General features: G+C 39.8%; 1 protein-coding gene across 2 annotated transcripts in view; it reads left to right on the top strand.

Annotated features, from left to right (window-relative positions):
- The window catches only part of FLI1 (Fli-1 proto-oncogene, ETS transcription factor), a 74451-nt gene that overhangs the window by 18537 nt on the left and 32652 nt on the right, over window positions 1–23262 (top strand). For both annotated transcript variants that reach the window (XM_088139052.1, XM_088139051.1), the window contains exon 2: window positions 15220–15431. In XM_088139052.1, the coding sequence (XP_087995178.1) occupies window positions 15301–15431 (131 nt within the window). In that variant the 5' untranslated portion in view covers window positions 15220–15300. The remainder of the gene's footprint in view (window positions 1–15219; window positions 15432–23262) is intronic.

Raw genomic sequence — 23262 nt, 5'->3', positions numbered from 1 at the left:
CCGTGATGAGGAGGTAATACATTGGCGTGCATGCACTACTGCTAGGATTCTCAGGAGCCTGATGGCCAAAATTAAGCTGAGGAGCACTTTTCCCAGTTTTGATAGCTACCCACAAAAAATGGTAGTGCTGGGAAAGAAGGTTTGGTTCATTCTGGGAATGAATTGTGCAAGGAACAAAAGAGAGGACAAAGGTGAAATGGTTAATTTTTGTGTAAATCACATGAATTGCAGAGGATGGTCAACTGGTGTACAATGAGAAGATGTGAGAATTACTGTGAGCGTGGTAGTGGTAACCGTAATAATAATAAAACCATGGTATTTTTTTTTCTTGTTTACTTTCTTGAATAGTTCAGCCTTTTTCCAAGCTGGTAACTTGCAGACTACTTGCTGGGCATGATGGGAGTGACAGTTCAATGCATCTAGAAGATTTTAGGCCAAGGTGTCTCAACCTTGACAACTTGAAGATGTGTGGACTTCAACTCCCAGAATTCCCCAGCCAGCATGGCTGGCTGGGGAATTCTGGGAGTTGAAGTCCACACATCTTCAAGTTGTCAAGGCTGAGAAACACTGTTCAAGCTGTGGAAGTCTGTTGTTAGGGAGATGATTTGCAAGTTACAAGGGTCTGGGTTGGTCATCAAGATTGGCAGCACATCCTCTGCTCTCTTTGTCTTTTATTTTTTAACGTGCATCACAATCTCTTACAGGACGTCACTTTGGGATAAACACAATGATGCTATAAATACTTACGGCCACTTCCTGTTGTTCTTTCTGCAGCTTGTGAAAGCTTTGAGTCCGGGTGAGGGTGTGACTTCAGTCTGTGCAATGACACATACACCAACCATCTACTTAGCTTCTTACGTCCTTTGCCATGTGGTCTGGACTATTTTGTGAAACGGGTGGTTGTTTCCCCCTCCCCCCCAAAGCTTTCCTTCCCATTTGGGCCGTAGGTCAGCCTGCAAAACATCTAGTATATAATCAGCCAATAGGTGCAGAAGTGTGTTTCAGACTCTTCTCCTTGCTCCGAGTTCAAAGAGGTGGCTCAGATCCACAGGCATTGGTGGGGCAAGGAAGAACCACACCAAAAACTCTTTGAAGTCCCAGTGAGTTGATTTTCCAAATGCAATGTAAGTGGGTCACCAGCATTTTGAACGGTTTGGCTGAAGCTTCTTCTGCCTCCCCCTTCACTGGCGAAGAGCAGTTTTAAGACAGGGTGAAACACCTTCCCCCAAAGCATCCATTTTCTGATCTTCAAAACAGCTCCACGCTTTTTTGCCGATGAGCAGATCTAGCCTTCCCCAAATACATGGGCTTCAGTTTCTAACATTCTCAGCAATAGCCACGCGGATCAGGGAATTTGGGATTTGAGATCCACAGTGCTACAAGGTGCCAAAGCTGGGGAAGGGTGAGCAAAATAAGAACAGATGTCTTAATTAATTAAAAAAGAAATCAGCAGCATGATTCCAAGTATATGCAGTTAATGAAATGCATAAAGGAAATCAATCACTCATTTAATATGATTTTTTTTAAAAAAATTATGCCACCTTTATTATTTTTATAAATAACTCAAGGCAGCGAACATACCTAGTATTCCTTCCTCCTCCTCCTGTTTTCCCCACAACAACCACCTTGTGAGGTGGGTTGGGCTGAGAGAGAATGTTACATTCTTAGGTTTGTATTAAGGCCATTGGAGGAAAATGGCCAGAACATTTTAACACTATCCATCTGAAGTTCAACTTTTGAATCTCAGCTGGCAAGGGGGGTGGGAAGGAGTCTCTTGCAAACTGTCCTTTGAGGAAGACTTGAACTCATCATCATCATGATAGAGTATTTGGGGTTGGGGAAGGGTGTTTCAGACATTTACTTATTTTTCATGACATCATATCTAGTTTTATTCTATAGTTTTCAATACTACCCGAGAGTATGTTATGCATGATATGGCTGTACAGAAATCTCAGTTTAGCAGATGCTGGAAGCAAAGAACACACTGTATGACTTTGGCCAAGCTGTGATTTCTAAAAGAATGCTAGGTTTCTCATCAGACTTAAAGTGTGAACTGATCACAAAATTCTCCAAGTGAGGGGTGGGGTAAATTTGAATGAGCTGTGAAATAGAGCCTGTTGGGCTGAACAGAGGTTTGGATCAAAGTGAATCTTGGGGCAGAATCAGTAGTTCAAGATGTTTGATTAGTCAATAAAACATTGAAGATTGAATCTAGCAAACATAGGATCAATACCAGTGATCTAACTGGTGGCTGAGACATCACAGAGTTTTTCTTTACTGATGGTTCCATTAGGCGCCATCCAAAATTACTCTCTAAACTTGCTACTATAAAGACTGTAATGTTTCTTGAATTCTGCCTCTTCCAGGCCAGAAATCTGTGAGATTTGCCCATGACAGGATTTAGATTAAGAATGAATGGCCTAACTGTTGTACCTTCTTGCTTATGCTCTATACCTTGCTCTTTGTGATATCCTGCCTGATGAAGAGTTTGAGAGGACAGGAGAGCTTGAACTCTTGTATTCTTGTATCTCTTTGGTTGGTTCTGCAAAACGTTGCCCAAGTATGGATTTTTGGTTTTTGTTTTCATGACTGATAGGCTATGATGATTGCTTCTTTCAGTTACCACATTTATTTCCTATTTATATCTAGCTTACTCAGAGGACACTTGATGGTCAGTCTCAAAGAATGCAAACCTAAATAGATTATTAAGACCCATGAAAATGGAAATGTTGATCTTTGACAAAAAGTGGACTTTCTGTTTCCTAACCTAACTTAATTTAACCCAACATAACCTATATTTACTTTGCCTTTCTTGCTCTTTCTCCCCCTCCCTCTCTCTTTCCTCAATGTGAAGTCCAGGTCAAAATTTAAAAAGGAGCCTTACCTCATTGGGCCACTGCAACTGATTGATTTATATCATGGCTGGTGGGTGGGGAGGGCAGGATTGAGTTTCCAGCAAAGGCTGTCCACCCACCTTTCAGAGCTAAGTTAGCTTTGCACACCCACATGTGGACCAAGTGAGTACTCAATGAATGAGCCCCTTTGTTCCCTGGCCAAATCAACAAGACAAGCTGTTTAGTTCATGTCTGTGCTTCAGCAAAGGAAGAGAAGCAGGCCTGTGAGACAGATGTGTCCTTTAATTGTGTGGAAAGGTTAGCCTGATCGCTAAGCTCATTTTGACAGGAGTGAAAGCTTAACCCCGTTCCAGGAAAACTGGGGCACTAGTTATTTTCTGCCCAGGCTTAGTTTGCCCCATGGATGCACAGCAATTGTTTCAGCAAATATGAACCTCTCACTTCCCTTCTCTGCTTGCTCTCCCTTCCTCACCTCAGCTGAGTCCTGCAGGCCATGTGCCAATTTTACAGATAGAAGAAGCTGTGGCCATCCTGATTGTTGTTTGCTGAAGAAGAACCTAGATTGGGGTAGTTAACTTCTGGCTCTCAAAATATTGCTGAACTTCAGCTCCCAATATCCCTAGGAATCATGGCCAATGATAAAAGATGGGGGGAGTTACAGTTCAGCAACATCTGGATAAACAATTAATTCCTAGACAAATAAAGCAGATTAAGAATGAAGGAATCAGAAAGAAAATATACAAATAAAACAGTCTGCCAGTTATTCCTAATCCAACCTTCTGGAAAAATTAATCACCTTCAAATATTTCCTAAAACCCCTCAATTGAAACCTTCATTTCAATTTGCATCTTAAAAGAAGAAAATCTGTAATTAAAAAAAAATCCTGCTTATCTAAATATAAGATTGTTTTTCAGTGGTAGAATCTGAACTTTGGATGTATCTCTTGGAAGAAAAGCTCTTGTCTGAAATCCTAGATTATTGCTACTGGTCCATGATGATGACATCATCATCATCATCATCATCATCATCATCATCATCATCATCATATTTTTATCCTGCCATTTTTTAATTTTTTTTTTGCTGAGCTAGATGGTTTAAGGTTAAGATAAAAACTACTTTTCCCCATCATATTCTCAAGGTGCTTGAGAATTTCTTTTGAATTTATCTTGGTGATCTTTCTAAGTTGAGTACAGTAACAGAGAATGTGCTAATGTAATTACATATTTTGCCATCATTCTGAATTTTACCTGGCTGCCCAGTTTAAAAAGAGTCCATAGGAAATATTCCTTCAGGATATCTTCCCTTGAAGATTTAGTGGAAGCAAAAGAAGCCGGGGAAGTCGTGGATTATTGTAGAGTTTATTACAGAATTAAGATGGGACATTCATACATACCCCTTGGCCATCTTATAATGAAATAGGTGGATTTTGAGTTTGTACATGAACATTTCACACATATTCTCTTCTCATTTGAAAGAAATTTTGAAAATGATTTCTCCTTCATTGAACTGAGATCAGGTAGAAAAAAAATCAGGGTAATATTTCTTTACAGTGCTAAGACGAGTCTGCCTGATATGGGACAAACAGGCTACTTAAACCTAATGTAAAAAATAAAATTCCTTTATCCTGACCACTGTTTTTATTTTTAGCCCACTAATATGTACTCCATGCTGTGTAGTGGTCCATTGAAGCCCAGTCTTCCCTCCCGGCTGATCAGCCAGATACCTCTGGAGGTTTACAAAAAAGGATACCCCTACTGCTTTTGCCTTGTCTGAAACTGAATTCTAGCTCCCTTGCACTCAAAGTCATGCCCAGAGACCAACAACTCTAGATGCTTTGGGATGGAGATAGGGAAGTTTTTCCCTTCGCTGACAAGGCAAAAATTTCAGGAATAATTTCCAAGGATGAAAAAGCTCCTATAAATAGGTTTATTGTAGAAAAGTGAAACCATAATGAAAGAATTCTAGCAACTTACCTTATATCAGATCTGAATCCTATAGATAGTAAAATCAAGATTTGAATTCTTAACCCTCTTTTTCCCATTTCAGTGATGCAATGGGCTAAATAACCCTTTCTTTGAGACAAGAGCCCCAAATTCTGTATACGTGTTGTTTTGGTAACCAACAGATCTAGTATCAGGATGTTTATTTTTGACCATGTGAGAACTAACTTTCACACCAAACTTTTTGAAGACTTCTATACTCTTAACAATTGTCTCCTTCAAAAGTAGGCATAATAGTAGTGTTTAAACACAAAGAGCCCTGAAGCATGCAGATTTGCATCTGGCTTCCTCTTGAAAATGCTCTTAGAGAAAGACGAACATGAAGGTGTTCATCTGATAGGTTACATTTGTCACCTTCAAGAGTGTGGAACAGGAAATATAGCTACTTCTCTTTCTTTATCCTCAATAAGTTGCAGTAGTTTTTGGCATGATATGCACAAATACAGTGAAAGGGTGATTTTTATGTTGAGAGAGTGACTGGAGCAAAATCACTAAGGGCACTTCCAGATGGATGACCTCCAGAACTTCCGGTCAAAAGAAATGATATAGCTGTTCAATATTGCCTTCTGCAATGTGGTGTTTTGTTTGTTTTTGGTAGTAAGAATTATGATGGAAGAAGGGGTTAGAGAATGCAGGCAATTTAAAAAATAGAACATGATGACTTCTGGAAATTCTGCAAATATGGTAGTGTGATCTTACATTAACAGCCTCATCTGAAAGCAGCCCTGCTGAACTTCATAGCAGGGCAGGAGCTTGAACTCAAATCTCCCTAGTCTGGATCCAGTATACCACAGTGTCACTGGTATTCGGCTGTCAAATATCAAATAGGTTCATAATCCACCCTGATCTCTGTTATCTACTATTCATAATTCAGTAATCATGCTTGCCAGTTTCAGGTTTAGCCCATGCATTTCCAGGCAGGACTCCAACCTACAACCTTAGGCAGTGGCTGTCATTCAGCCTAGATGAAATAAGGACCCGATTCACTGCAGGGCAACAAATACTCAGCCAGGCTCCATGCCGTAGCACCTGCTTTTTATGCTTAAGGTCCCCAGTTCATTCCTCAGCATCTCCAGGTAGGGCTGGAAATAGGCCCTGTTTGAGAACCTGGAGAGCAACTGTCAGCTAATATGGACAATACAAAGATAGACAGCCAATGCAGTATTTCATTGTGAGCCAACTTCATCTATTCTCTGGTTGACCATAGCACTCCAGGAGGTTGTCCTGCCTTAGGGCCTGATATCCTTTTTTAAAAGGAAGGTGCTACGTGATTGAGATTTTGTATTTCAAACATGATTGAAATTTTGCATTTCAAACCACTGTACTGTGAGCCTTTTCCATACTGCAGTTTTTAATGGCAGAGGGAGGTGGTGTTTCCATTTTAATTTCAGATTCAAAGAGCTCCAACTGCTTAATATATTACATCGTATTAAGTACTACTTTTTATTAACCATCAAGAAAGCTCAGAAACTGTGATACACAGACTAGGAGACAGACTTCTTTCCTTCCTATTATTTTCTTTATACCATCTCCCATGTTTTGGATGCATTTTGATTTTTGATCTCTCAGAAAACTCTAGAGGTATAATTTCCTGGTGATATAGTGACTGTTGCAACTTGCGCATATGCAACTTTCCACTAGTCACTGTTTTTTGTTCAAAACGTTCACTAGATAATCCTGGTTATTCTTTATGCTGAGAATCATTAAAGGATTTCTACTAACATTCACTAGGAAGGCAGTCAATTTATCACTTGTACCAGTGTTCACCCAGCTTGGAAATGGGTGAGATACAGCTACATTAAACTTGGATCCAAACGCAGGTTGCAAATTGGCTGACATTCTTTCCAAGCCTGCAATCCACCAAGAAGAACCAGAGGTACCTCCTCTCACTCCTTCAGAGACTGGAACATTAATGAATCTTTGCAGAAAATGAGATCAGTTAAACCACCCCAGAGAACTTTCAGTGGTTAAGAGCTGGATTTTCTGTCCCCCATAGTGTAATTGTGACTGACAAAGAAAATATCTTGATGTAATCTTGTTGAGATGTTTTTGTTGGAATGCCACAAGAGGACTTGCTTGCAACAAAAATCTTTGCTTTTTTCCTATAGGCGTGTTCAGAAGCAAGCTGGTCAGTATGGAGCCAGCGACTGGGGTGGGTGTGTAAAGAAAACACAGATGCATGCCAGCCCAGTGGGGGCAGCAGTTTTGGACTCTACTGCCAAATGTGGAGACCAGTTAGCGACAAGACATTATAAAAGTTCAAGAGAAGGGTCAAGGTAGCAAACATTGGATTCCTGAGTTTTAGTAAGAGATGAAGATAATATGAAGACAGAAATCTATGTTTTGTAGCATGAATGTTCATCACACTCTTGTTTCTGCTATATGGGTATTATAGATCACATGTTGGGGATCTTAGTCTGTAAAAGAGCAGAGAAAAGAAGATACTCTGATAAAACAGTTGAATTGAAGACTTTCCAGGACATTATGGGTTAGCAACAACAACACTACACTGAATTGTGTGCAACAGCCAACTGGAAGCCAATGGAAAATTTGGAGCATTGATATGATATCTCAATATCATAACTTCATCAGGAATCCAGCAGAATGGGTACATTTAGTTCACCAGACTAAGAATCTTTAAGGAGTGAGGGCATATCTGCTAGGGGAGGGGTAGGGATAGCAGCTTAGTGGTAGAACCCAATGATAAAGCCAGGAAAGACACTCTCTGAAGCCTTGTAGACAGTTATAAAGTAGAAGGAACAATAGTATGATTTGATATAGGGGAACACCTAATGTGTTACAGCTCTTAAACCATCTTGAGATTCAGAAAGCTTGGCTGAATCCCCTAGCCAATAGGCAAAACTGACATGACAGCATCTGTCTCTCTCTGCTGTCTTGACATGACATAGCAACAGTAGGCTAAATGTTCCAGGTTCCAGAATATTATAAGTTCATTCATACAATGCCCCCATCGTTTTGTTTTTAGACTTTAGCCCAATTTATTACAAAGGAAAATATACCTTGCATTCTTTCTCTTTTTTCTGGTAGCTTTGCCTTTTTTCCTAACACAATCTGGCCCACTTCCCCTGCCCACCCTCTCTTTTTTATCTTCAGCAAGACATCTCATACCAGAAATGAATGTTTTGGTCTTTGTACTCTATCAGCACGTTGTGAATGTTTCCTAATGGGGTTCCGGCCATTGTTCGAGAAACCATTGGGATAACAAAACAGGATGTAACTAAACAATGCTTATGAATGTAGCTGGAATAACAGTGTCATGGGTGGGTTAAAAATAATAATGAATGGATCCTGATTTCTGAAAATGGGTCAGCGTTCCATGGTGAAAGAGCATCAAAACGTCGTTTCATGTCTCTGAATGAATTGATTAGCTTGGTGTTTCTAAATGTGATCCAGAGGAATGGTGGAAAGTTAAATCATGGCTGACAGTGAAAGACAATCCACAATGGCCAAGAAATGGCCTCTTTCTGCCATGGTAAGCACCAGAGAGCATCAGGTTCACTCTAAGGCATTTTTTCAGTCTACCAGGAGGATGAAGAAAAACACAGTTTTCAGTAACCGGGTCTCTTTTAGATTCAAGAGAGTAACCCCCCATATCTCCAAGACCTTTGCCAAAACCATTTGTAATCAGAATAAAGAGATTGGCTAATGCAGAGTACTTGGATTTGATGTAAGGCAGCTTTTCATGTTCTACACATTTCTTGATGACACTCTATTTAAAAAGAAAACCTCTTGAATCATTTCACATCCAAAAATAGGGCAGGGAAACTCAACCCAACTCTTCCTTTTAGTCTTTGCTTTTACAGTCCCTATTCCTGGATCTTTGTGAACCTCACAAAATTATGTTTGATCATTCCTGTTTCAGGAATGAAATAGAAGAAAGAAAGAAAGAAAGAAAGAAAGAAAGAAAGAAAGAAAGAAAGAAAGAAAGAAAGAAAGAAAGAAAGAAAAAGAAAGACCAACAGTTTAAAAAAATGGATTTAAATCAAAGTTTCAGGCTAAACCACATATAGTCAATTTTTTAATTATCAGATTTACAAAACAAATCTTCAGATATTAAGTAAGCATAAAAATGTGCACAGATGAAGCTATACACAAAGTAACATTTAGTAATCTTTAAGATACATATTAAAAGGATATTCAGAAATCCCAATACTTACTAAATCTTAATCTTATCTCAATTAATTTCAACTGTCATGTTTCTTTTGCTTCAGGTTATGGAGACTGTTTAGGGCAAGGCTAAAAACATAGTCATTCATCCAAACTTTTTACAGCTTTAGTGTTTTAATATATACCATTTTCTGTTTTAGTCTTAATATTTATATTTCTTGTTCTAAATAATGCTATTTTCTATTGTTTTTCAAATTACTTTATTTCAGCCATGGTCAAGTCATAGGATTGTTTTTATTTTTATATTTTGAATGACCTCATTCCAAGCCATTAAGACGATGTGTGGTATCTAGATCGTAGGTATTTTCTAAGTAGATAAAAATGAACTCCAGCTACCTTCAAAGATTTTAAAATATTCCATCTATCCTCTCTATTTCACAGGAGATATGCAAGTTTCATATTTTTCATCAGAATCAAGTTCTTAATTTCCTTGGCATTTGTTAGAGAGAGATGCACTGTTTCAGCACTGAGAAGCCCTACAACTTGTTAGTTAAAATTAGCAAATAGATGTGAAGATGGAATTTGAAATTTGCTTATTTCCTTTTTTATTTTTTATTTTTGTCCTAATGCCCTTGCAAGCAACAGAATGGAAATTTGGTAGATCAACCTACCAATCTAAATATCTCCCCTAGTTAGGGGCATGGAAAAGGGGCATAGATGGGTCCTTTGAATGTCAGGAAAGTATCAACCTTGGAAAGTGTCAACCTCAGAGGCTCATGGGAAGTGACACATTAGAGTCTCCCTCCAAATCAGAGTCTGTGACTCAATAGGGGGAGACTTCGTCTTGTTCCTGTTGTCATCACTGACGTTTGTTAAGTATTGAAAGATCCAAGTATTGAAATTATTCTTTTTCATAATTTCCTTGTAGCAGAAATATAATTTAAAATCTGTCTGCAAGAGAGCTGAAATATAACACTGTAATGTGACTTTGCCTTTTTAAATGTATTCATCTGAGAAGTGGTTGGTGTTGGGGTTTGCAAACTAGCCAGTTTCTGAAACCATCTTATTCCTGGCCCCAAGCATCTCCAGCTGAATAGACCATAAAACCTGCTAAAACAATATTTACAACTGTGTCTGCAATACGCGGCTGTGTATTTATAGCCCTGGGTCAATGCTGACAAATAGAGATGCCTAATTATTTCCCAAGAAAATGAAGGAAACAACTGGAGAGGAAGATGGGGGAGGGGGGAATGAGTCGATATCTGTAAGCAGAGAGAGAGAACAAGTTTCTCCAGGCATGGTCTGTGGGCAATTGAGGGTGCTGTAAATTATTATGTACATGCCAGATGTAAGCATTAAGGGGAAAGTGGGGCATATTTTGTGAAAGAAGCTAGCTCAAAATCTTGAACTGATTTGCCAGCTCAGATCAATCCACCAGGTCCAGATGGTTCTTGTTGTGATTAGCATTATAAGTTTAGCCTGGCTGCCAAATCAGCTGCAGTCCTTTGGCCAGGACACAGCTTTGCTTCAGACTAGGAATAGAGCCTGGGAGACTCCATCCTTATTATTATTACGTCTGTTATTGTTGTTATTTCTTTGAACCATGCAGCATTGCTTGTTCAGATCTTCCTTCTTTCTGAAGGACAAATCTAGAAGTATGGAATTGTGGGGCAGTCGAAAAATGACATTGTTATGTGCTTCAGAAATTAAGCAAGACCTGAATGTGGGTCCCTTTTTTTTTTTTTTTTAATGTAGTAAGGTCTGCATGAACACTCTAGACCAAGTTTACATATCTCATGAATCCAGCCCATCAGCCATGGATTGGGGTTTACCAGATGGTTGGCCCAGTTACTGTTTTTGCAGTCATGGTACAACCAAGAGTTTATCAGCCATAAACTCTTGGTTGCACCATGAGTTAACCATCATAAACTCATCATGTATGGCTGATATACCCTATTTATACTCTATTTGGCTTGGTAGACCATAAGTTGCATGGGCTGCTCTGGAAATGGGAAGGAGTGGGATTTTTCACCACACCACATTTCTGTGCCATTAGCCAACTCTGTCATTAGGGATAATGAAGCAATCACTTCAGGTAGCCCACCGATGGGTGGTGGGATGGACCAAATACCTTTAAATGATGCCTTTAAAATGTTAAGCCAATTTGTTAGCTGAAAGGTGATTGTTCACACTGCCACCACCAGAGAGAGGATATATTTCTATAACTGCTTCAAGTCAGGCAGTGGGGATTGGGAATTTCTCTCCTCTAGAGAAGACTATTCTTTATCAGGTTGCTCCATCTGTGGGCCCAGCACAAAAGCAGGCAGGAGAAAGACAAGGGCTATATAAATTGATTGACTGATTGAATAAATGACAGTCAGCATTGGTGACTGGTAGGTAATCTTCCTATCTCAGATAATGAATCTTCTTAAACCATGCTGGCCAGTTTGCAAATGCATAGCAAGTGAAGTTTTCTCTGACATGGAGCAGAGCTGACAGGAAATGTCTTGTCTTCCTCCTGTTGAGAGGAGACACTTCTGGTAAAGATACTATAGTAAGACCCTGACCAACCAGCTAAACAGTGAGGCAAAATGTAGATCAAATGCTGTATTAATGGGGAAAGGATGCAAAATAAATGGTTGCCTGCTTCAGTATTTCAAATATATAGATACTGCTTTTAAGTGCTAGAATGGTGGAGGACATGAAGTAAGAAGGATATTTGTTTATACAATGTATACATAATAATAAATAAATGACCAGCTATACCCTTGAGTTGTTCTCTTTGTTTCTCTTGGGAAGCCCCCACTCCACCCACCTCTGGTTTTAAGAGATACCAACTCTGTTATCTTTCGCATGACTGTTGAGACAGAGGAAAAAGAAAGTTAATTAAGAACTCCTGATATTCATTCCCAGATTTCATTGCTTTCATATGAGTGATTTTTAATTTCTTTCCTGCCTGTCACAAATAATGTGATGAATTCACTGGAATATGTAGCATAGCTGTGATAAAAATAAGCTGGATGAAATGTAAAGTTATGCTGCAGTTTAATGTTATAAGAATAAGCCACAATGAGTCTCAGGCTTGTATGAGTCTCCTGTCTCCTCCTCTTTCTCTAGACATAGGTCAAATCTTGGAGATCCCAAGTGAAAGCCTGCAAACTATATCTTCCATTGTCATGAACTAATGTTCAAATAATAACTTGCCCATTGCATTAACCCCTAACATGGCTTGTCTGTTGGGTTCTTTGTGTTCTCTGAGTTTGCTTGGCTTCCTGCAAACCTCTCATTGCCAGGTTAGGTAACATCATCAGTGCACTGATGAAGTTACCTGAAGGAAGAGAAACAAGCTCAGAGAATATCAAGAACCCAACAATTGAAACCTGAGCTACATAGATCCCTACTATAGTATGGCTTATTTGGTTTGATTTAATACAGTGTACATTTAGTATATAAGATGGCTGATGGGTGTATGCCTGTCCTACTTTGTCATACAATTATCTCTTAGTATTCAGCAGTCCCCGTGACTTTCCACCCCTCAGTTAAATCCCAAAGGAAGGCCTCTTGAGCAAATTCCTCCCATGATGGATTTTTAGACAGCTAAACATAAGCAACCGAGGATGCTGAGACATGTAAATAAAGCAGTAAGAACAGCATCCTTAGCTACCTTACAATCAGAAGTGAGATTAAAAACACATCCAAAGAGATTTGAAAGAAACTCTTAGGCACCCTGAAAATGAGGGCAGATGGCATAATATTAATAAAACATCACAAGGTATCCAGTCCTTTACCCTGTGGATACATCCTGATCTTCCAAGTGAGGATTAGCTGGAGGAAGATTGATGGGCAGCAGAATGCCTATGTTATGAATTTTCCTTGCAATGCTTCAGGTCTAAACCTTCAATTATCTGGCAAAGTTCTTGGACTCTTGCCATTATAGCCCTGCTCTGAGTTTTGGCCTGCAACAGGTTTATAAATTGTTTTCTGTATGAATTCTTTCCATACCTCCGTTACTTCTGAAGGTGTTTTTCTTCACTACGCCCTGCCTTCCCTTCACCAGCCACCCCTATATAAAAGCCAGTATTCTGTTTCATGAAGTTGCCTCAAGAGACAGAGGACTGGGCTGTGTCAGCAGTCACAGAAACTTGGTTGGATCTTGGCTCAGCCACAGACAGAGCCCAGAGCGATATGCCAGGAATGTAACTTAAAAATGAGGAAACCTAAAGCTGGCCAACTACCAAGGATAACATCATGTAAGATATAAAAAACAAGGCATTTGTCTCAGGTCTAGTCTGGACCATTGGACAATGTCAGAGACCAACAATTGTGCAGTCTAGAAGAAACTACCTCACTGTTCTGTTGCATGAAAGTCATGCTTTGATTATGCTTAAGAACTATATCATAGTACCTCTATAACTGTAGGCTATCAAAGGAGCTCAGCATGATGATTTCTTCCACATCTTTGTTAAATGTTGTTAACCCCATGTGCATGCTGATTCTGTGGAATTCTGTGGAAATATTTACGTATTTGCTCGCATTCTGGAGGAAATTTAACAATGGAAAATTAACTTTAAGGGCTGTCAGTGGTGACTTGAATATTGATAGAGGGTTCCCTGTATACATTTGTTGCATGTACTGTCTTTCCCATTAAATCGTATGGCATCTTAAAGGTGACAGGTTTATTGTGATAGACAAACTAAGCCCAAATTATATTGAGTAATTCTTAAGGAGAAGGTATACAACTTGCTTGGGCTGAAGGATGTATTTGGGATTTGAATGGCCTGCTAGATGAAGCCAGATCAGAAAAAATGGATGGTACCAGGACTAACAATACATTTGATTCAATATAATGAGCATATAATTCAAATTCCAATTAAATGTAATTCATTAAATACAACTAATATTATTTCTGCCCACTTTTCTAATATTTCTCCAATTTGCGACATATTTAAAATTATAATTTGGAGGTAACATTGTGAAGTGTGAGTGTGGCCACACATGGCCCTGAGCCTTAGTTTAATCATCCTTGTTTAAAGGCAGGGAGCAATGTTCCAAGGGTTGGAGGCTATAATTCACTCCCCCAACCAGCTAAGGGGCTATAAGAGACATTGCTGGTCACATCACAGGAATGGATTTTTCCTTCTTATTTTGGGCTCATTAAGGGTGCCAAGTGACACACGAAGTTTCTGGAAATCAACCTTTCCCTTTTCTTTTTGTAATCCCACCCAACTACCCCCAAACTGCTCATAACTGTGCCACCCAAATTCAGAAAAATGGCTGGATTCCAGCGCCATGATTTCAGGCACAAGTTGGGGGTGTTAAGGATAGAATTAGTGGGAGATGTCTGAGGATCAAATAGCTCCCATTTTCACCTTTATCTGAAGGGCAAGGGAACTTAAAATCACATTTAAAAAAAAGTCAGTCATTTTGCAGCTAAATTTGAGTGATGCAGTTTCAGAGTATCAGGGATATAAATTAGGTTCTGTTTGCATAGGCTTCAGATTGGCCAGCCTTGCCTTAGAGTGACCAAAGACTCATTATTCTTCATGGATAGCTTTCCAGGGTTTCAGACTTTCTCTGCATTTGTCTACAGCTGTCATTATTTAATGTATGGATGCCAATAATGAAACACTGGCCATCCCCTGTAACACAGCACACTGTAGCTGACGTTTTGCATTATACATTTCCAAAATCAAGTTGTCCCAGCCATAGGCTTCAGCAGATGGGTGGTGCTGAATAAAATAGCACACCAAATGTCTGATTGAGAAAGCTGCTTCCACATGGTTACTTTTTCCATGTAGCAGACTTTTAGCTCAGCCTCTCCAACTGGGTATTTTCCCCCATCCATCATGAAGATCTTGTCAGCTAGAAATTCAGGGAGTTACATTCACCATATATCCATGGAGCAGCAGTCTGGAGAAGGATGGCTTAGCTCTTCTGAATCTGGCAAATTATCAAAACAAAGGGAGGCGCTTTTCTCCACTGCTAAAGTATTCAGCTCTTCTGCTCTAGGTTCTTCCAGCTTGCTCAAATTAAGGGTAAGAACCCACAAGCTTGGCTTAGTGGTTGGGTGGAAGCACAAAAGATTGTGATTCAATTTGCAACTCTGGGGTGAATGCCAGTTTCAGATAGAGCAATTCTGGATATCTGCTTGCCAGCTGTGAGAGGGATATATAAGCTGAACTTCTAGCAAAGGTATTCTACCTGCTTTAATTTCTCTTTCTCCTGTTGATATCTAGGAGGCTCTCTCAGTGGTGAGTGAAGATCAGTCACTCTTTGATTCTACCTACGGAGCTGGTGCTCACCTTTCCAAAGCAGACATGACAGCCTCAGGGAACCCAGATTATGGTCAACCACACAAGATCAACCCTTTACCTCCCCAGCAAGAGTGGATCAATCAGCCAGTCCGCGTCAATGTTAAGAGGGAATATGATCATGTGAATGGATCAAGGTAAGGATGGACAAGGGCCTTTCTGGCATGATAAACTGGGGCTATTTTATCAGGGCTACAAACATCCAGTCAGCCACCAGATGGCAGCCAAGATGTACAGGAAGTAGTAACTTTGCTGCCATCTAGAGGGAGTAAGGATTTTAGTATCTTAGATGCACTCGGTCTCTGTTAAATGGATATATTCAGCTCAGTTATAAGGGGAAGCTTAGATCACGGAAAGATGGTGAGAATGGAGGGTAAGTTGTATGGCTATGCTGCTGAACTCTCTTCCATTCATTAAGTTTTCACATAGAGACACTCTCTCACACCCAAACAAATGCACAAACAAATCCATTCAAAAAACCACTACTAAGAGAAATGATGGGATAACAATTTATTCTCTTTTAGCTGCTGGCTAATCAACAGGGCAGCGAGGAATCAGGATGCCTCTTAAGAAGTCCTTTGCAATGAAATAATATAGGCCCATGTGTTCGGTCATTCACAAGAGCAGAACACATGCTGGTCTGAACAAATAGGAAGGCACATTTGAAGGGCTATGATTCTCTATCATTAGAAAGTTTCAAAAAAGATTTTGGGGAGGCATCCACACACATTGAGAAAACCATAAGATTCCTCCCTTCAGATTTGACTTTGCTTGCTGAGATGAAATAAGATGCTGATAATTGCAAAGCCACCATACCTTAGAGGGCCACACCTAGAAGCTGTCGGTGGTTTGCCACAAAGTGTGCGTGAAATATAACCCTATGTAGCAGCTTCCCCCATGGGCTGAGTGACAGAAAGATTTAGGAATCTAAAAAGTTGCCTTCTGTTGAGCCAGATCATTGGTTCAGTTATCCCAGTCTTGTTGACCCTGACAGGCAGTGGTCCCCAGAATGAAAATCTTAGATGCCAAGGCAGAATGTGGATTTTCTTCATGCAAAGCCTTTCTTCTACCCCAATGAGCCAATAAGAAGACAGAACTGCTCAGTACACTGGATTTTGCAAGACAAACATACTGCTATTTTCTGCTGGTTTATTTTCAGGAGGAAATAGCAGCACCGCTGAACGTTTTGAGAGATAAAGTTTAGACTATGGCTTTCTAAAACAGAGAAACTTTGTAAATGACATTGCATGTATTTTCACAAAACGGTGAGGGAATGAGAGACGGTGGAGAGAGGCCTTCAACTCTCTTTATTTTTTTGTCTGCCCATGCCTCTCATCTGCCCTGGGAAGCATTCGGTTTTTGTATTGCAGGAGGCACAAGAGAATGGCAGACAAATGGGGAAAATATACAACATGACAGAAAGTAGGCCTATGTTGCATCACAAAGCTCTTCCAGGAGTCCAGCCTATCTGTTGCTGGAGTCTTCTGATTTAAAAATAAGAACAAAGCAGGGTTTGATCAAGCCATTCTGATCTTCTTGAATAACAGATAGGCGATAAGGACTTGGTCAGATCTTATTTAAATTATTGGATTAAATTATTTAAATTATTGGTTGAATTAATTTGGAAGAAAGCTGCTTTGCACAAAGGGCCATTGAATTGTTGGATCAGTTTAAAAGACAAGCAGTTTATTTCTTGTGATGGTGGTAAGCCACCAAGTTGCTTGTACTGCTCTATTTGGCACCCTTAATGCAATCCTAACATCATGCCATTCCTTTGGGAGATCAGGATCCGGGAAGAGGGATAAGTCAGTCTTTTTATCCAATGGCCCCATTGAATGCACCTCGCAAGACTGCTCGGTGAAATATTGCTGCTCCTTCCCTGTTAATAAATGAGAGTTCCCAAACTGATAAAAACCTCAAGACTACAGTCAAAAGCTGGGACTTAGTGTGTTGATAAGCCCCCACCAATGGCAGCATATGATTGCTGGAGAGAGTTCCACTATCCATAAACAGAGGCACATCTATCTTGAAATGGACTCGGTTCTAATGGTTGATCCACCCCCAAAATATCAAAATTGGAAGCTGACATGTGGGTACAATATGGTTGTCATAAAAGAGTTTTTAACCCCCCCCCTTTTTTTTTTTAACAAGGTGGCTATTATTAACCTTTTGCAGCAAAAAATAACATTCTGATGGGACTAATATCTTTATTATTTGTTTGTTTTTATTTGATTTTTATTCCACCTTTATTTTTGGCCAACTCAGAGCAGCTTACACACCTAATGTATAGGTTGGGTTGAGAGAGAGAGCAACTGGCCCAAAGTCACCCAGCTGGCTTTCATACCTAAGGGAGGACTAGAACTCACAGGCTCCCAGTTTCTAGCTTAACCACTACACCAAACTGGCTCTCAAATAACAACAACAACAACAACAACAACATAATAATAATAATAATGCATAAACACTCATGGATCAAATGGATAGTGTTATTGTTACTTTCTATTCTGCTCAACAGTGAAAGATCTCTGGGTGGATTACATACCTAAATCCTGGGATATATATCTAGATGTAGATGGATAGGTATATGTAGATACCTTGCGATATGTATGAAAGAAAAAACAGTGATAGAAGCAAAACAGTAGAATGCAATTAATGAATAACACTTGTTCTGGATGACAAGGACTGTGATGTACAAGGTGTCACCAAACTCTTTGTAGATTTTATCCAAGGCAAAATCATCAGAAAAACATAGGTGGAGCAAGCAACCATTTATTTATCGGTTAGATTTATAAGCCACCTTTTGGTACAGAAAAGACACGGAAGGTAGAAGAAAACATGTCTGTGTAAAAATGAACAAAAAATAAATATTAAAACATATCAAAACAGGAAAGCAATAATCAAATGTGTATTTATTTCAGTTATGTAGATCTCATCATTTCTAATGAAGCTCCATCTCTGTGTGATATAAGCAAGTTCAGAAGCAGTGCCCAGAGGCAGATAAAAAGGGAATAGCTGGCACATAATGGGGACAATATGTAATTCTGTGCAAGTCAAGCTAGTTCAACATTATTCTCCTCCTAGGGAGAAGCAGATAAATATTTTTGAGTGTATGTCTGGGCTGGATTATTACAGCTGTTATTGTTTCACAAAGATGTCCTCAAGTAAGCTGGGACAAATGCTTAACTGATTAGTTTAAAGGCTGGACTTTGGAGACTGAACAAGTCATGAGGATGGGAGGAATGAGACTGGGATCAAAGGGTTTGCAGTGATGGTCCTAATGGAGAAATTAATAAAATCAAATTAATTTAAGAAAACATAATTTCAGGAGAGGCTATAAGAATTAAACTCTTTTTACGACCCATGAGTAAGGTGCAAAGTAGCTATGATGTGAGATGAATGATTGCATATCTCCCACCACCATTTTTTTAAAAAATCTAAAGGTGTAGAAAATTGGGTTATAGATATGACACTACTGTTTTGCCAATTTAAATGCATGAATGATCTCCACATTTTCTTCTAAAGGACCAGTTTGGAGGTAGAGGAAATAAAAAAGGAAAAGGGGTTAAAAGAAATCAACCAGTTTCATGGTTTGGGTTCATGTTGGAGTAGTGGACAATGAACTTCTCTGAAAATCAGCGGATTCTATTATGGTTTCCCCCACATCATGTGTGTAGTTTAATTCATCTTTACCTTTTGGTCTGGCTTATGTCATTTCCCCAAGAGTGATCAGATAACATCTTCATAGCATCACCCTTTCATCACTGAAGTGATATAAAGCCTGTCCTCATTACTATTATTTTGGCAGAACAATAGTTGCATGATTTTGGAGGCTCATCCACAGTTCCTATTTGCTGTAGCACAAAGATGCTTCATGAACTGTCTTTAAAGGACATGTCCTCATTATGTCACCTTTGTCCCAGCCCTTGATGGAGACAGCCTATATTTGTCTTTAGCTGTTCCAGATTTAAAATAGTGTTTTCCCTCTTACCCCAGCACAAATCTAGCCATATGAATGGTCTACAACATCTCAGTGACAGTGTTGCTGAAGTCATAGTCAGAGTCTGGGATCTGCCCCGCTCCTATTGGTTACCTTGCAGTTGCAGAGCGCATTTTCCATGGTCACTTTAGCTAGGGCTGCAGGAAAGACCGGACACCTGGCTTCTGACTGACACCTTCCAAAGCACTAGTCTGTGTTACGCAGGGTCTTCATAAACACGGATTTACTGCTTTTTTCAAAGAGCAGTAAACCTGACTTAGAAACGAAAAACAAAATAGGATGCATATGTGCACATGTGGGGGTGATGTTGGCCCCTTCTCCCCCTACATTTGCAGGCCAGCTGGGGAGGGCTCCAGAGAATATTCATCCTCTTTTTCTATTTTTTTCTATGAACCTCAAGCGCTGCTTCTTTTTTCTACAACCCATTTCATCCAGGATGCAGAGAAAGAGCCCATGTGCAGAATTAACTAGAGAGGGGGTGCAAAATAGATCACTTAGGTAACAAGAATAACAACATCTTCCCTTCTCCTTGAATACCAATTAATTCCATTTCAAAATACAAAAGCCACTGTACCACAGAATACCAGGACTTTTCTTTTAAAGCTTACCACAAAATTAATAAGCCTCTCTCCCCAACCTAAAGACATTACCTTAATTCTAAATTACCTCTAAATTTCTTTTAAGAGGTGCCTTTAAAGAGAGGTACCTCCATTATAGAATTCTAATGTTATTTCAGGAGACCCTGATTCCAAAAGAGCATTAAACCAGGCCCAAAAAATCAGGCTTCCTATTAATGAATGTGCAAAAATAATCTGCGCTGTACCAATGTAAGTTTGGCTAGATTGCTAAACCTGACACTCTATCCATCTGTTAAAACTCATCTCCTTCCCAGCCCCATCTAGGAAAGCGATTGAAGGATGCATTTCCCATCACCTGGTGATGTTTGCTGGGAGGGCAAATAAAGCAAGGAGAGGGGAGAACTCACTAGTGGTTTTCCTTAACTCATCCCACATGAAAACTCTAAGGATGGCACCACTCTCTGACCTTTTTACTGGTGGAGAAGAGGTCCCAGCAATGCAGCACAAACTACAGTGGAATATGTATTGTCGAAGGCTTTCACGGACGGCATACGATGGCTGGTGTGGGTCTTCCGGGCTGTGTGGCCATGTTCTGGAAGTTTTGTTTCCTAACGTTTCACCATCACCTGTGACCGGCATCTTCAGAGTGCAGGAGCACAGACAGGAGCAGTGAGGGGCACAGAGAGAACTGCTCCTGTCTGTGCTCCTGCACTCTGAAGATGCCAGTCACAGGTGATGGCGAAACGTTAGGAAACAAAACTTCCAGAACATGGCCACACAGCCCGGAAGACCCACACCAGCTACAGTGGAATATCTTCAGATGCTTCAAAGACTGGAGGAAAGCATTTAAATGCAACAACGAGGAAGACCCAAAAAGATGCTTAAGAAAAAATGTAGAGGAGCAAACATATTTAGATTTTTTTTTTCTGAAATATCCACAAATCATCTTTCCTCTATTCTTCTACATCTACTTAGCTCGAGGATGGGCAACTGTTGGCCAAGTCTAGTCTCCCATATTTTATCCACCCAGTATCCAGAGTTCCCTGTCCACATCCTGGTTGCTCTCTGCTCTGCAAGTTTAGCTCTGCATTATACTTCACTTTCAGATGGTTTCATGATGGAAAGTGCATAACCAGTGTTACAAACAAATAAAAGCACCACAGGAAAAAATAAGTAGTACTAATGAGCAGAAAGCCAGAGATGGTGGGAGATAGAATAAAAATAGTTCAAAGGTAACACATCAAACTTTGTTATGCTTGCTTAGCATTATCTTTATTTACCAGGGTTTTTTAAATTGTTAATGAGCCCTCAAATATTTCTTATATTTCCTTGAGATACACTGAGTTTTAGTGCTGGTAGAAGAATACTATTTATTCAAAAAACCAAGACCTTTTGCATGTTGTGTTTATTGGTGCAGACATTTTAAGCATGCCCCATAAAACATGAAGTGTTAGTGTGCAACGATGCATATAACATACTGATATCAGAGGCATTTTTCTTACATGTAATATATCAAATGGCCTTAACTGGTTATCATCTATGGAATTCCTTCCCTTTATCCCTCTTCCCTTTTTGGGGAAGGACTTATTCAGATAGTAATATCTGTTTACCTCTTGATTCTCTACATGTTAAATATGGCTTCTGAATGTTCCCAGGACAGGCATTTCTACCTTTGATCCTGGCTGCAATGAGGCCATTTTTCCAAAGCATTCCATGTCTACACATAAAGCAGTCTTCCACTGGGTGAGGGTGAATGCATTTCTGTCCTGGTTGCCATGTTCCCCACACAGTGCAGCTAAAATTCTGCATCATTATCCCCAAAGAAAAAGTCAAAAGAAGGGTATGGATTTGCACTGTGTAGATGAAAGTTTAGAAAAATATGATTCTATTTGTAATAGAAATGCATCAAAGTCAGGGAGGATATAACCAGGGATCTTGTGGGCAAAATTTATGAATGGACAACTTCAGGGTCCACATGGCTCTCAGTTCTGTGGTGAACCTTTATCTTAGATTTGGTCTGGACTGCTTTTCAGGTAAGGCTAATTTTCAAATCAAAGCCTGATCTCTGTCAGCCTTCCTAATATAGTACATCCTATCTTTCCTTTGGAAGTTCAGACTGATACTTCATTTTACCCCTATAACAACAACCCTATGAAGTAAGCTGGGCTGAGTGACTTGCTTCAAATCACCAATGAGTTCGTGGTCATGGGGACTTGAATTTGGGTCTCCTCAGTCCCAGGCCAATAGTTCAACCTCTATACTACAATTGGCAGTGGTTATTAACAGTGGAAATGTAGTGGTTATTAACTATGCCAGAGTGTCTCCAGAACCAGGTACCACCTAGATCAGACTTCACCTACTTGGCAGACTCCAGACATATTGTTGATTGTAGATTCCAGAATTCTCAGCCAACATCTCCAAAGGGCAAGCTGGCTAGGAATTCTTGGACTCATGGACAGTACATGTTAGAAGGGACTTCTTGGGAATCTGGTCCAACCTCTTGTTCAGTGCAGGAATGCATGAAATGATTCCCAACAGGTGCCATTCAAGCCCACATTAAAGTCTTAATACCTCTGGACAGCACCAAGTTGGCAAAGCTTGACTTAGATGCAGGCAGGGTTAAATACATAAATCTACCACCTGGTAACAGTTAATGTTGTTCTGTCTTGTCTCTCCATGTTGGCCTGTTAGCAATCAAACTGTGCTCTGGAGAAGACTATAATTTCTCTGGATAGAAGTACAGAGTACCAGACATTTTGTACTCCAGAATCCTTATAGTTTTTAACACCTGACACAAAGAATGTCTGTCACCAGTGAGAAATGATCTCTTCTCTTCTCTTCTCTTCTCTTCTCTTCTCTTCTCTTCTCTTCTCTTCTCTTCTCTTCTCTTCTCTTCTCTTCTCTTCTCTCCTTCCTCTTTCCTTTCCTTTCCTTTCCTTTCCTTTCCTTTCCTTTCCTTTCCTTTCCTTTCCTTTCCTTTCCTTTCCTTTCCTTTCCTTTCCTTTCCTTTCCTTTCCTTTCCTTTCCTTTCCTTTCCTTTCCTTCTCTCTCTCTCTCTCTCTCTCCTGCAGTTGCTTAAACCTTTTTCTGCCTGCCACGGGGACATTAAAATGATCAGCAATTTGCCTCTCTGAAGACCGCCTTTGGTTCCATGCCTGGAAAAACAGTAGGCGAAATAGTACAGCCTTAAGTTCTAACATGTGTAAGTTATACATCTTATTTCCATTTCCAAGCAGTCCTTCTCCCCAAAAAGACATGAGGAAAAAATTACCGTCTGCCTCTGAATATCTCGGCAGAACGTTTATCTCCCAGCCATGATAACTATGCTAGAATAATTCCGCCTCTGTGTCTTAGCAAACAAATTTAAAGTTCTCCATTGGAAAATCCTTCAGG

This window comes from Python bivittatus, unplaced genomic scaffold, assembly GCF_059951505.1.
Source record: "Python bivittatus isolate LINGU-HERP-01145 unplaced genomic scaffold, Pbiv_v1 ctg000320_np1212, whole genome shotgun sequence".
Lineage (NCBI taxonomy): Eukaryota > Metazoa > Chordata > Lepidosauria > Squamata > Pythonidae > Python > Python bivittatus.
This window is presented reverse-complemented; position numbering and strand designations above follow the sequence as displayed.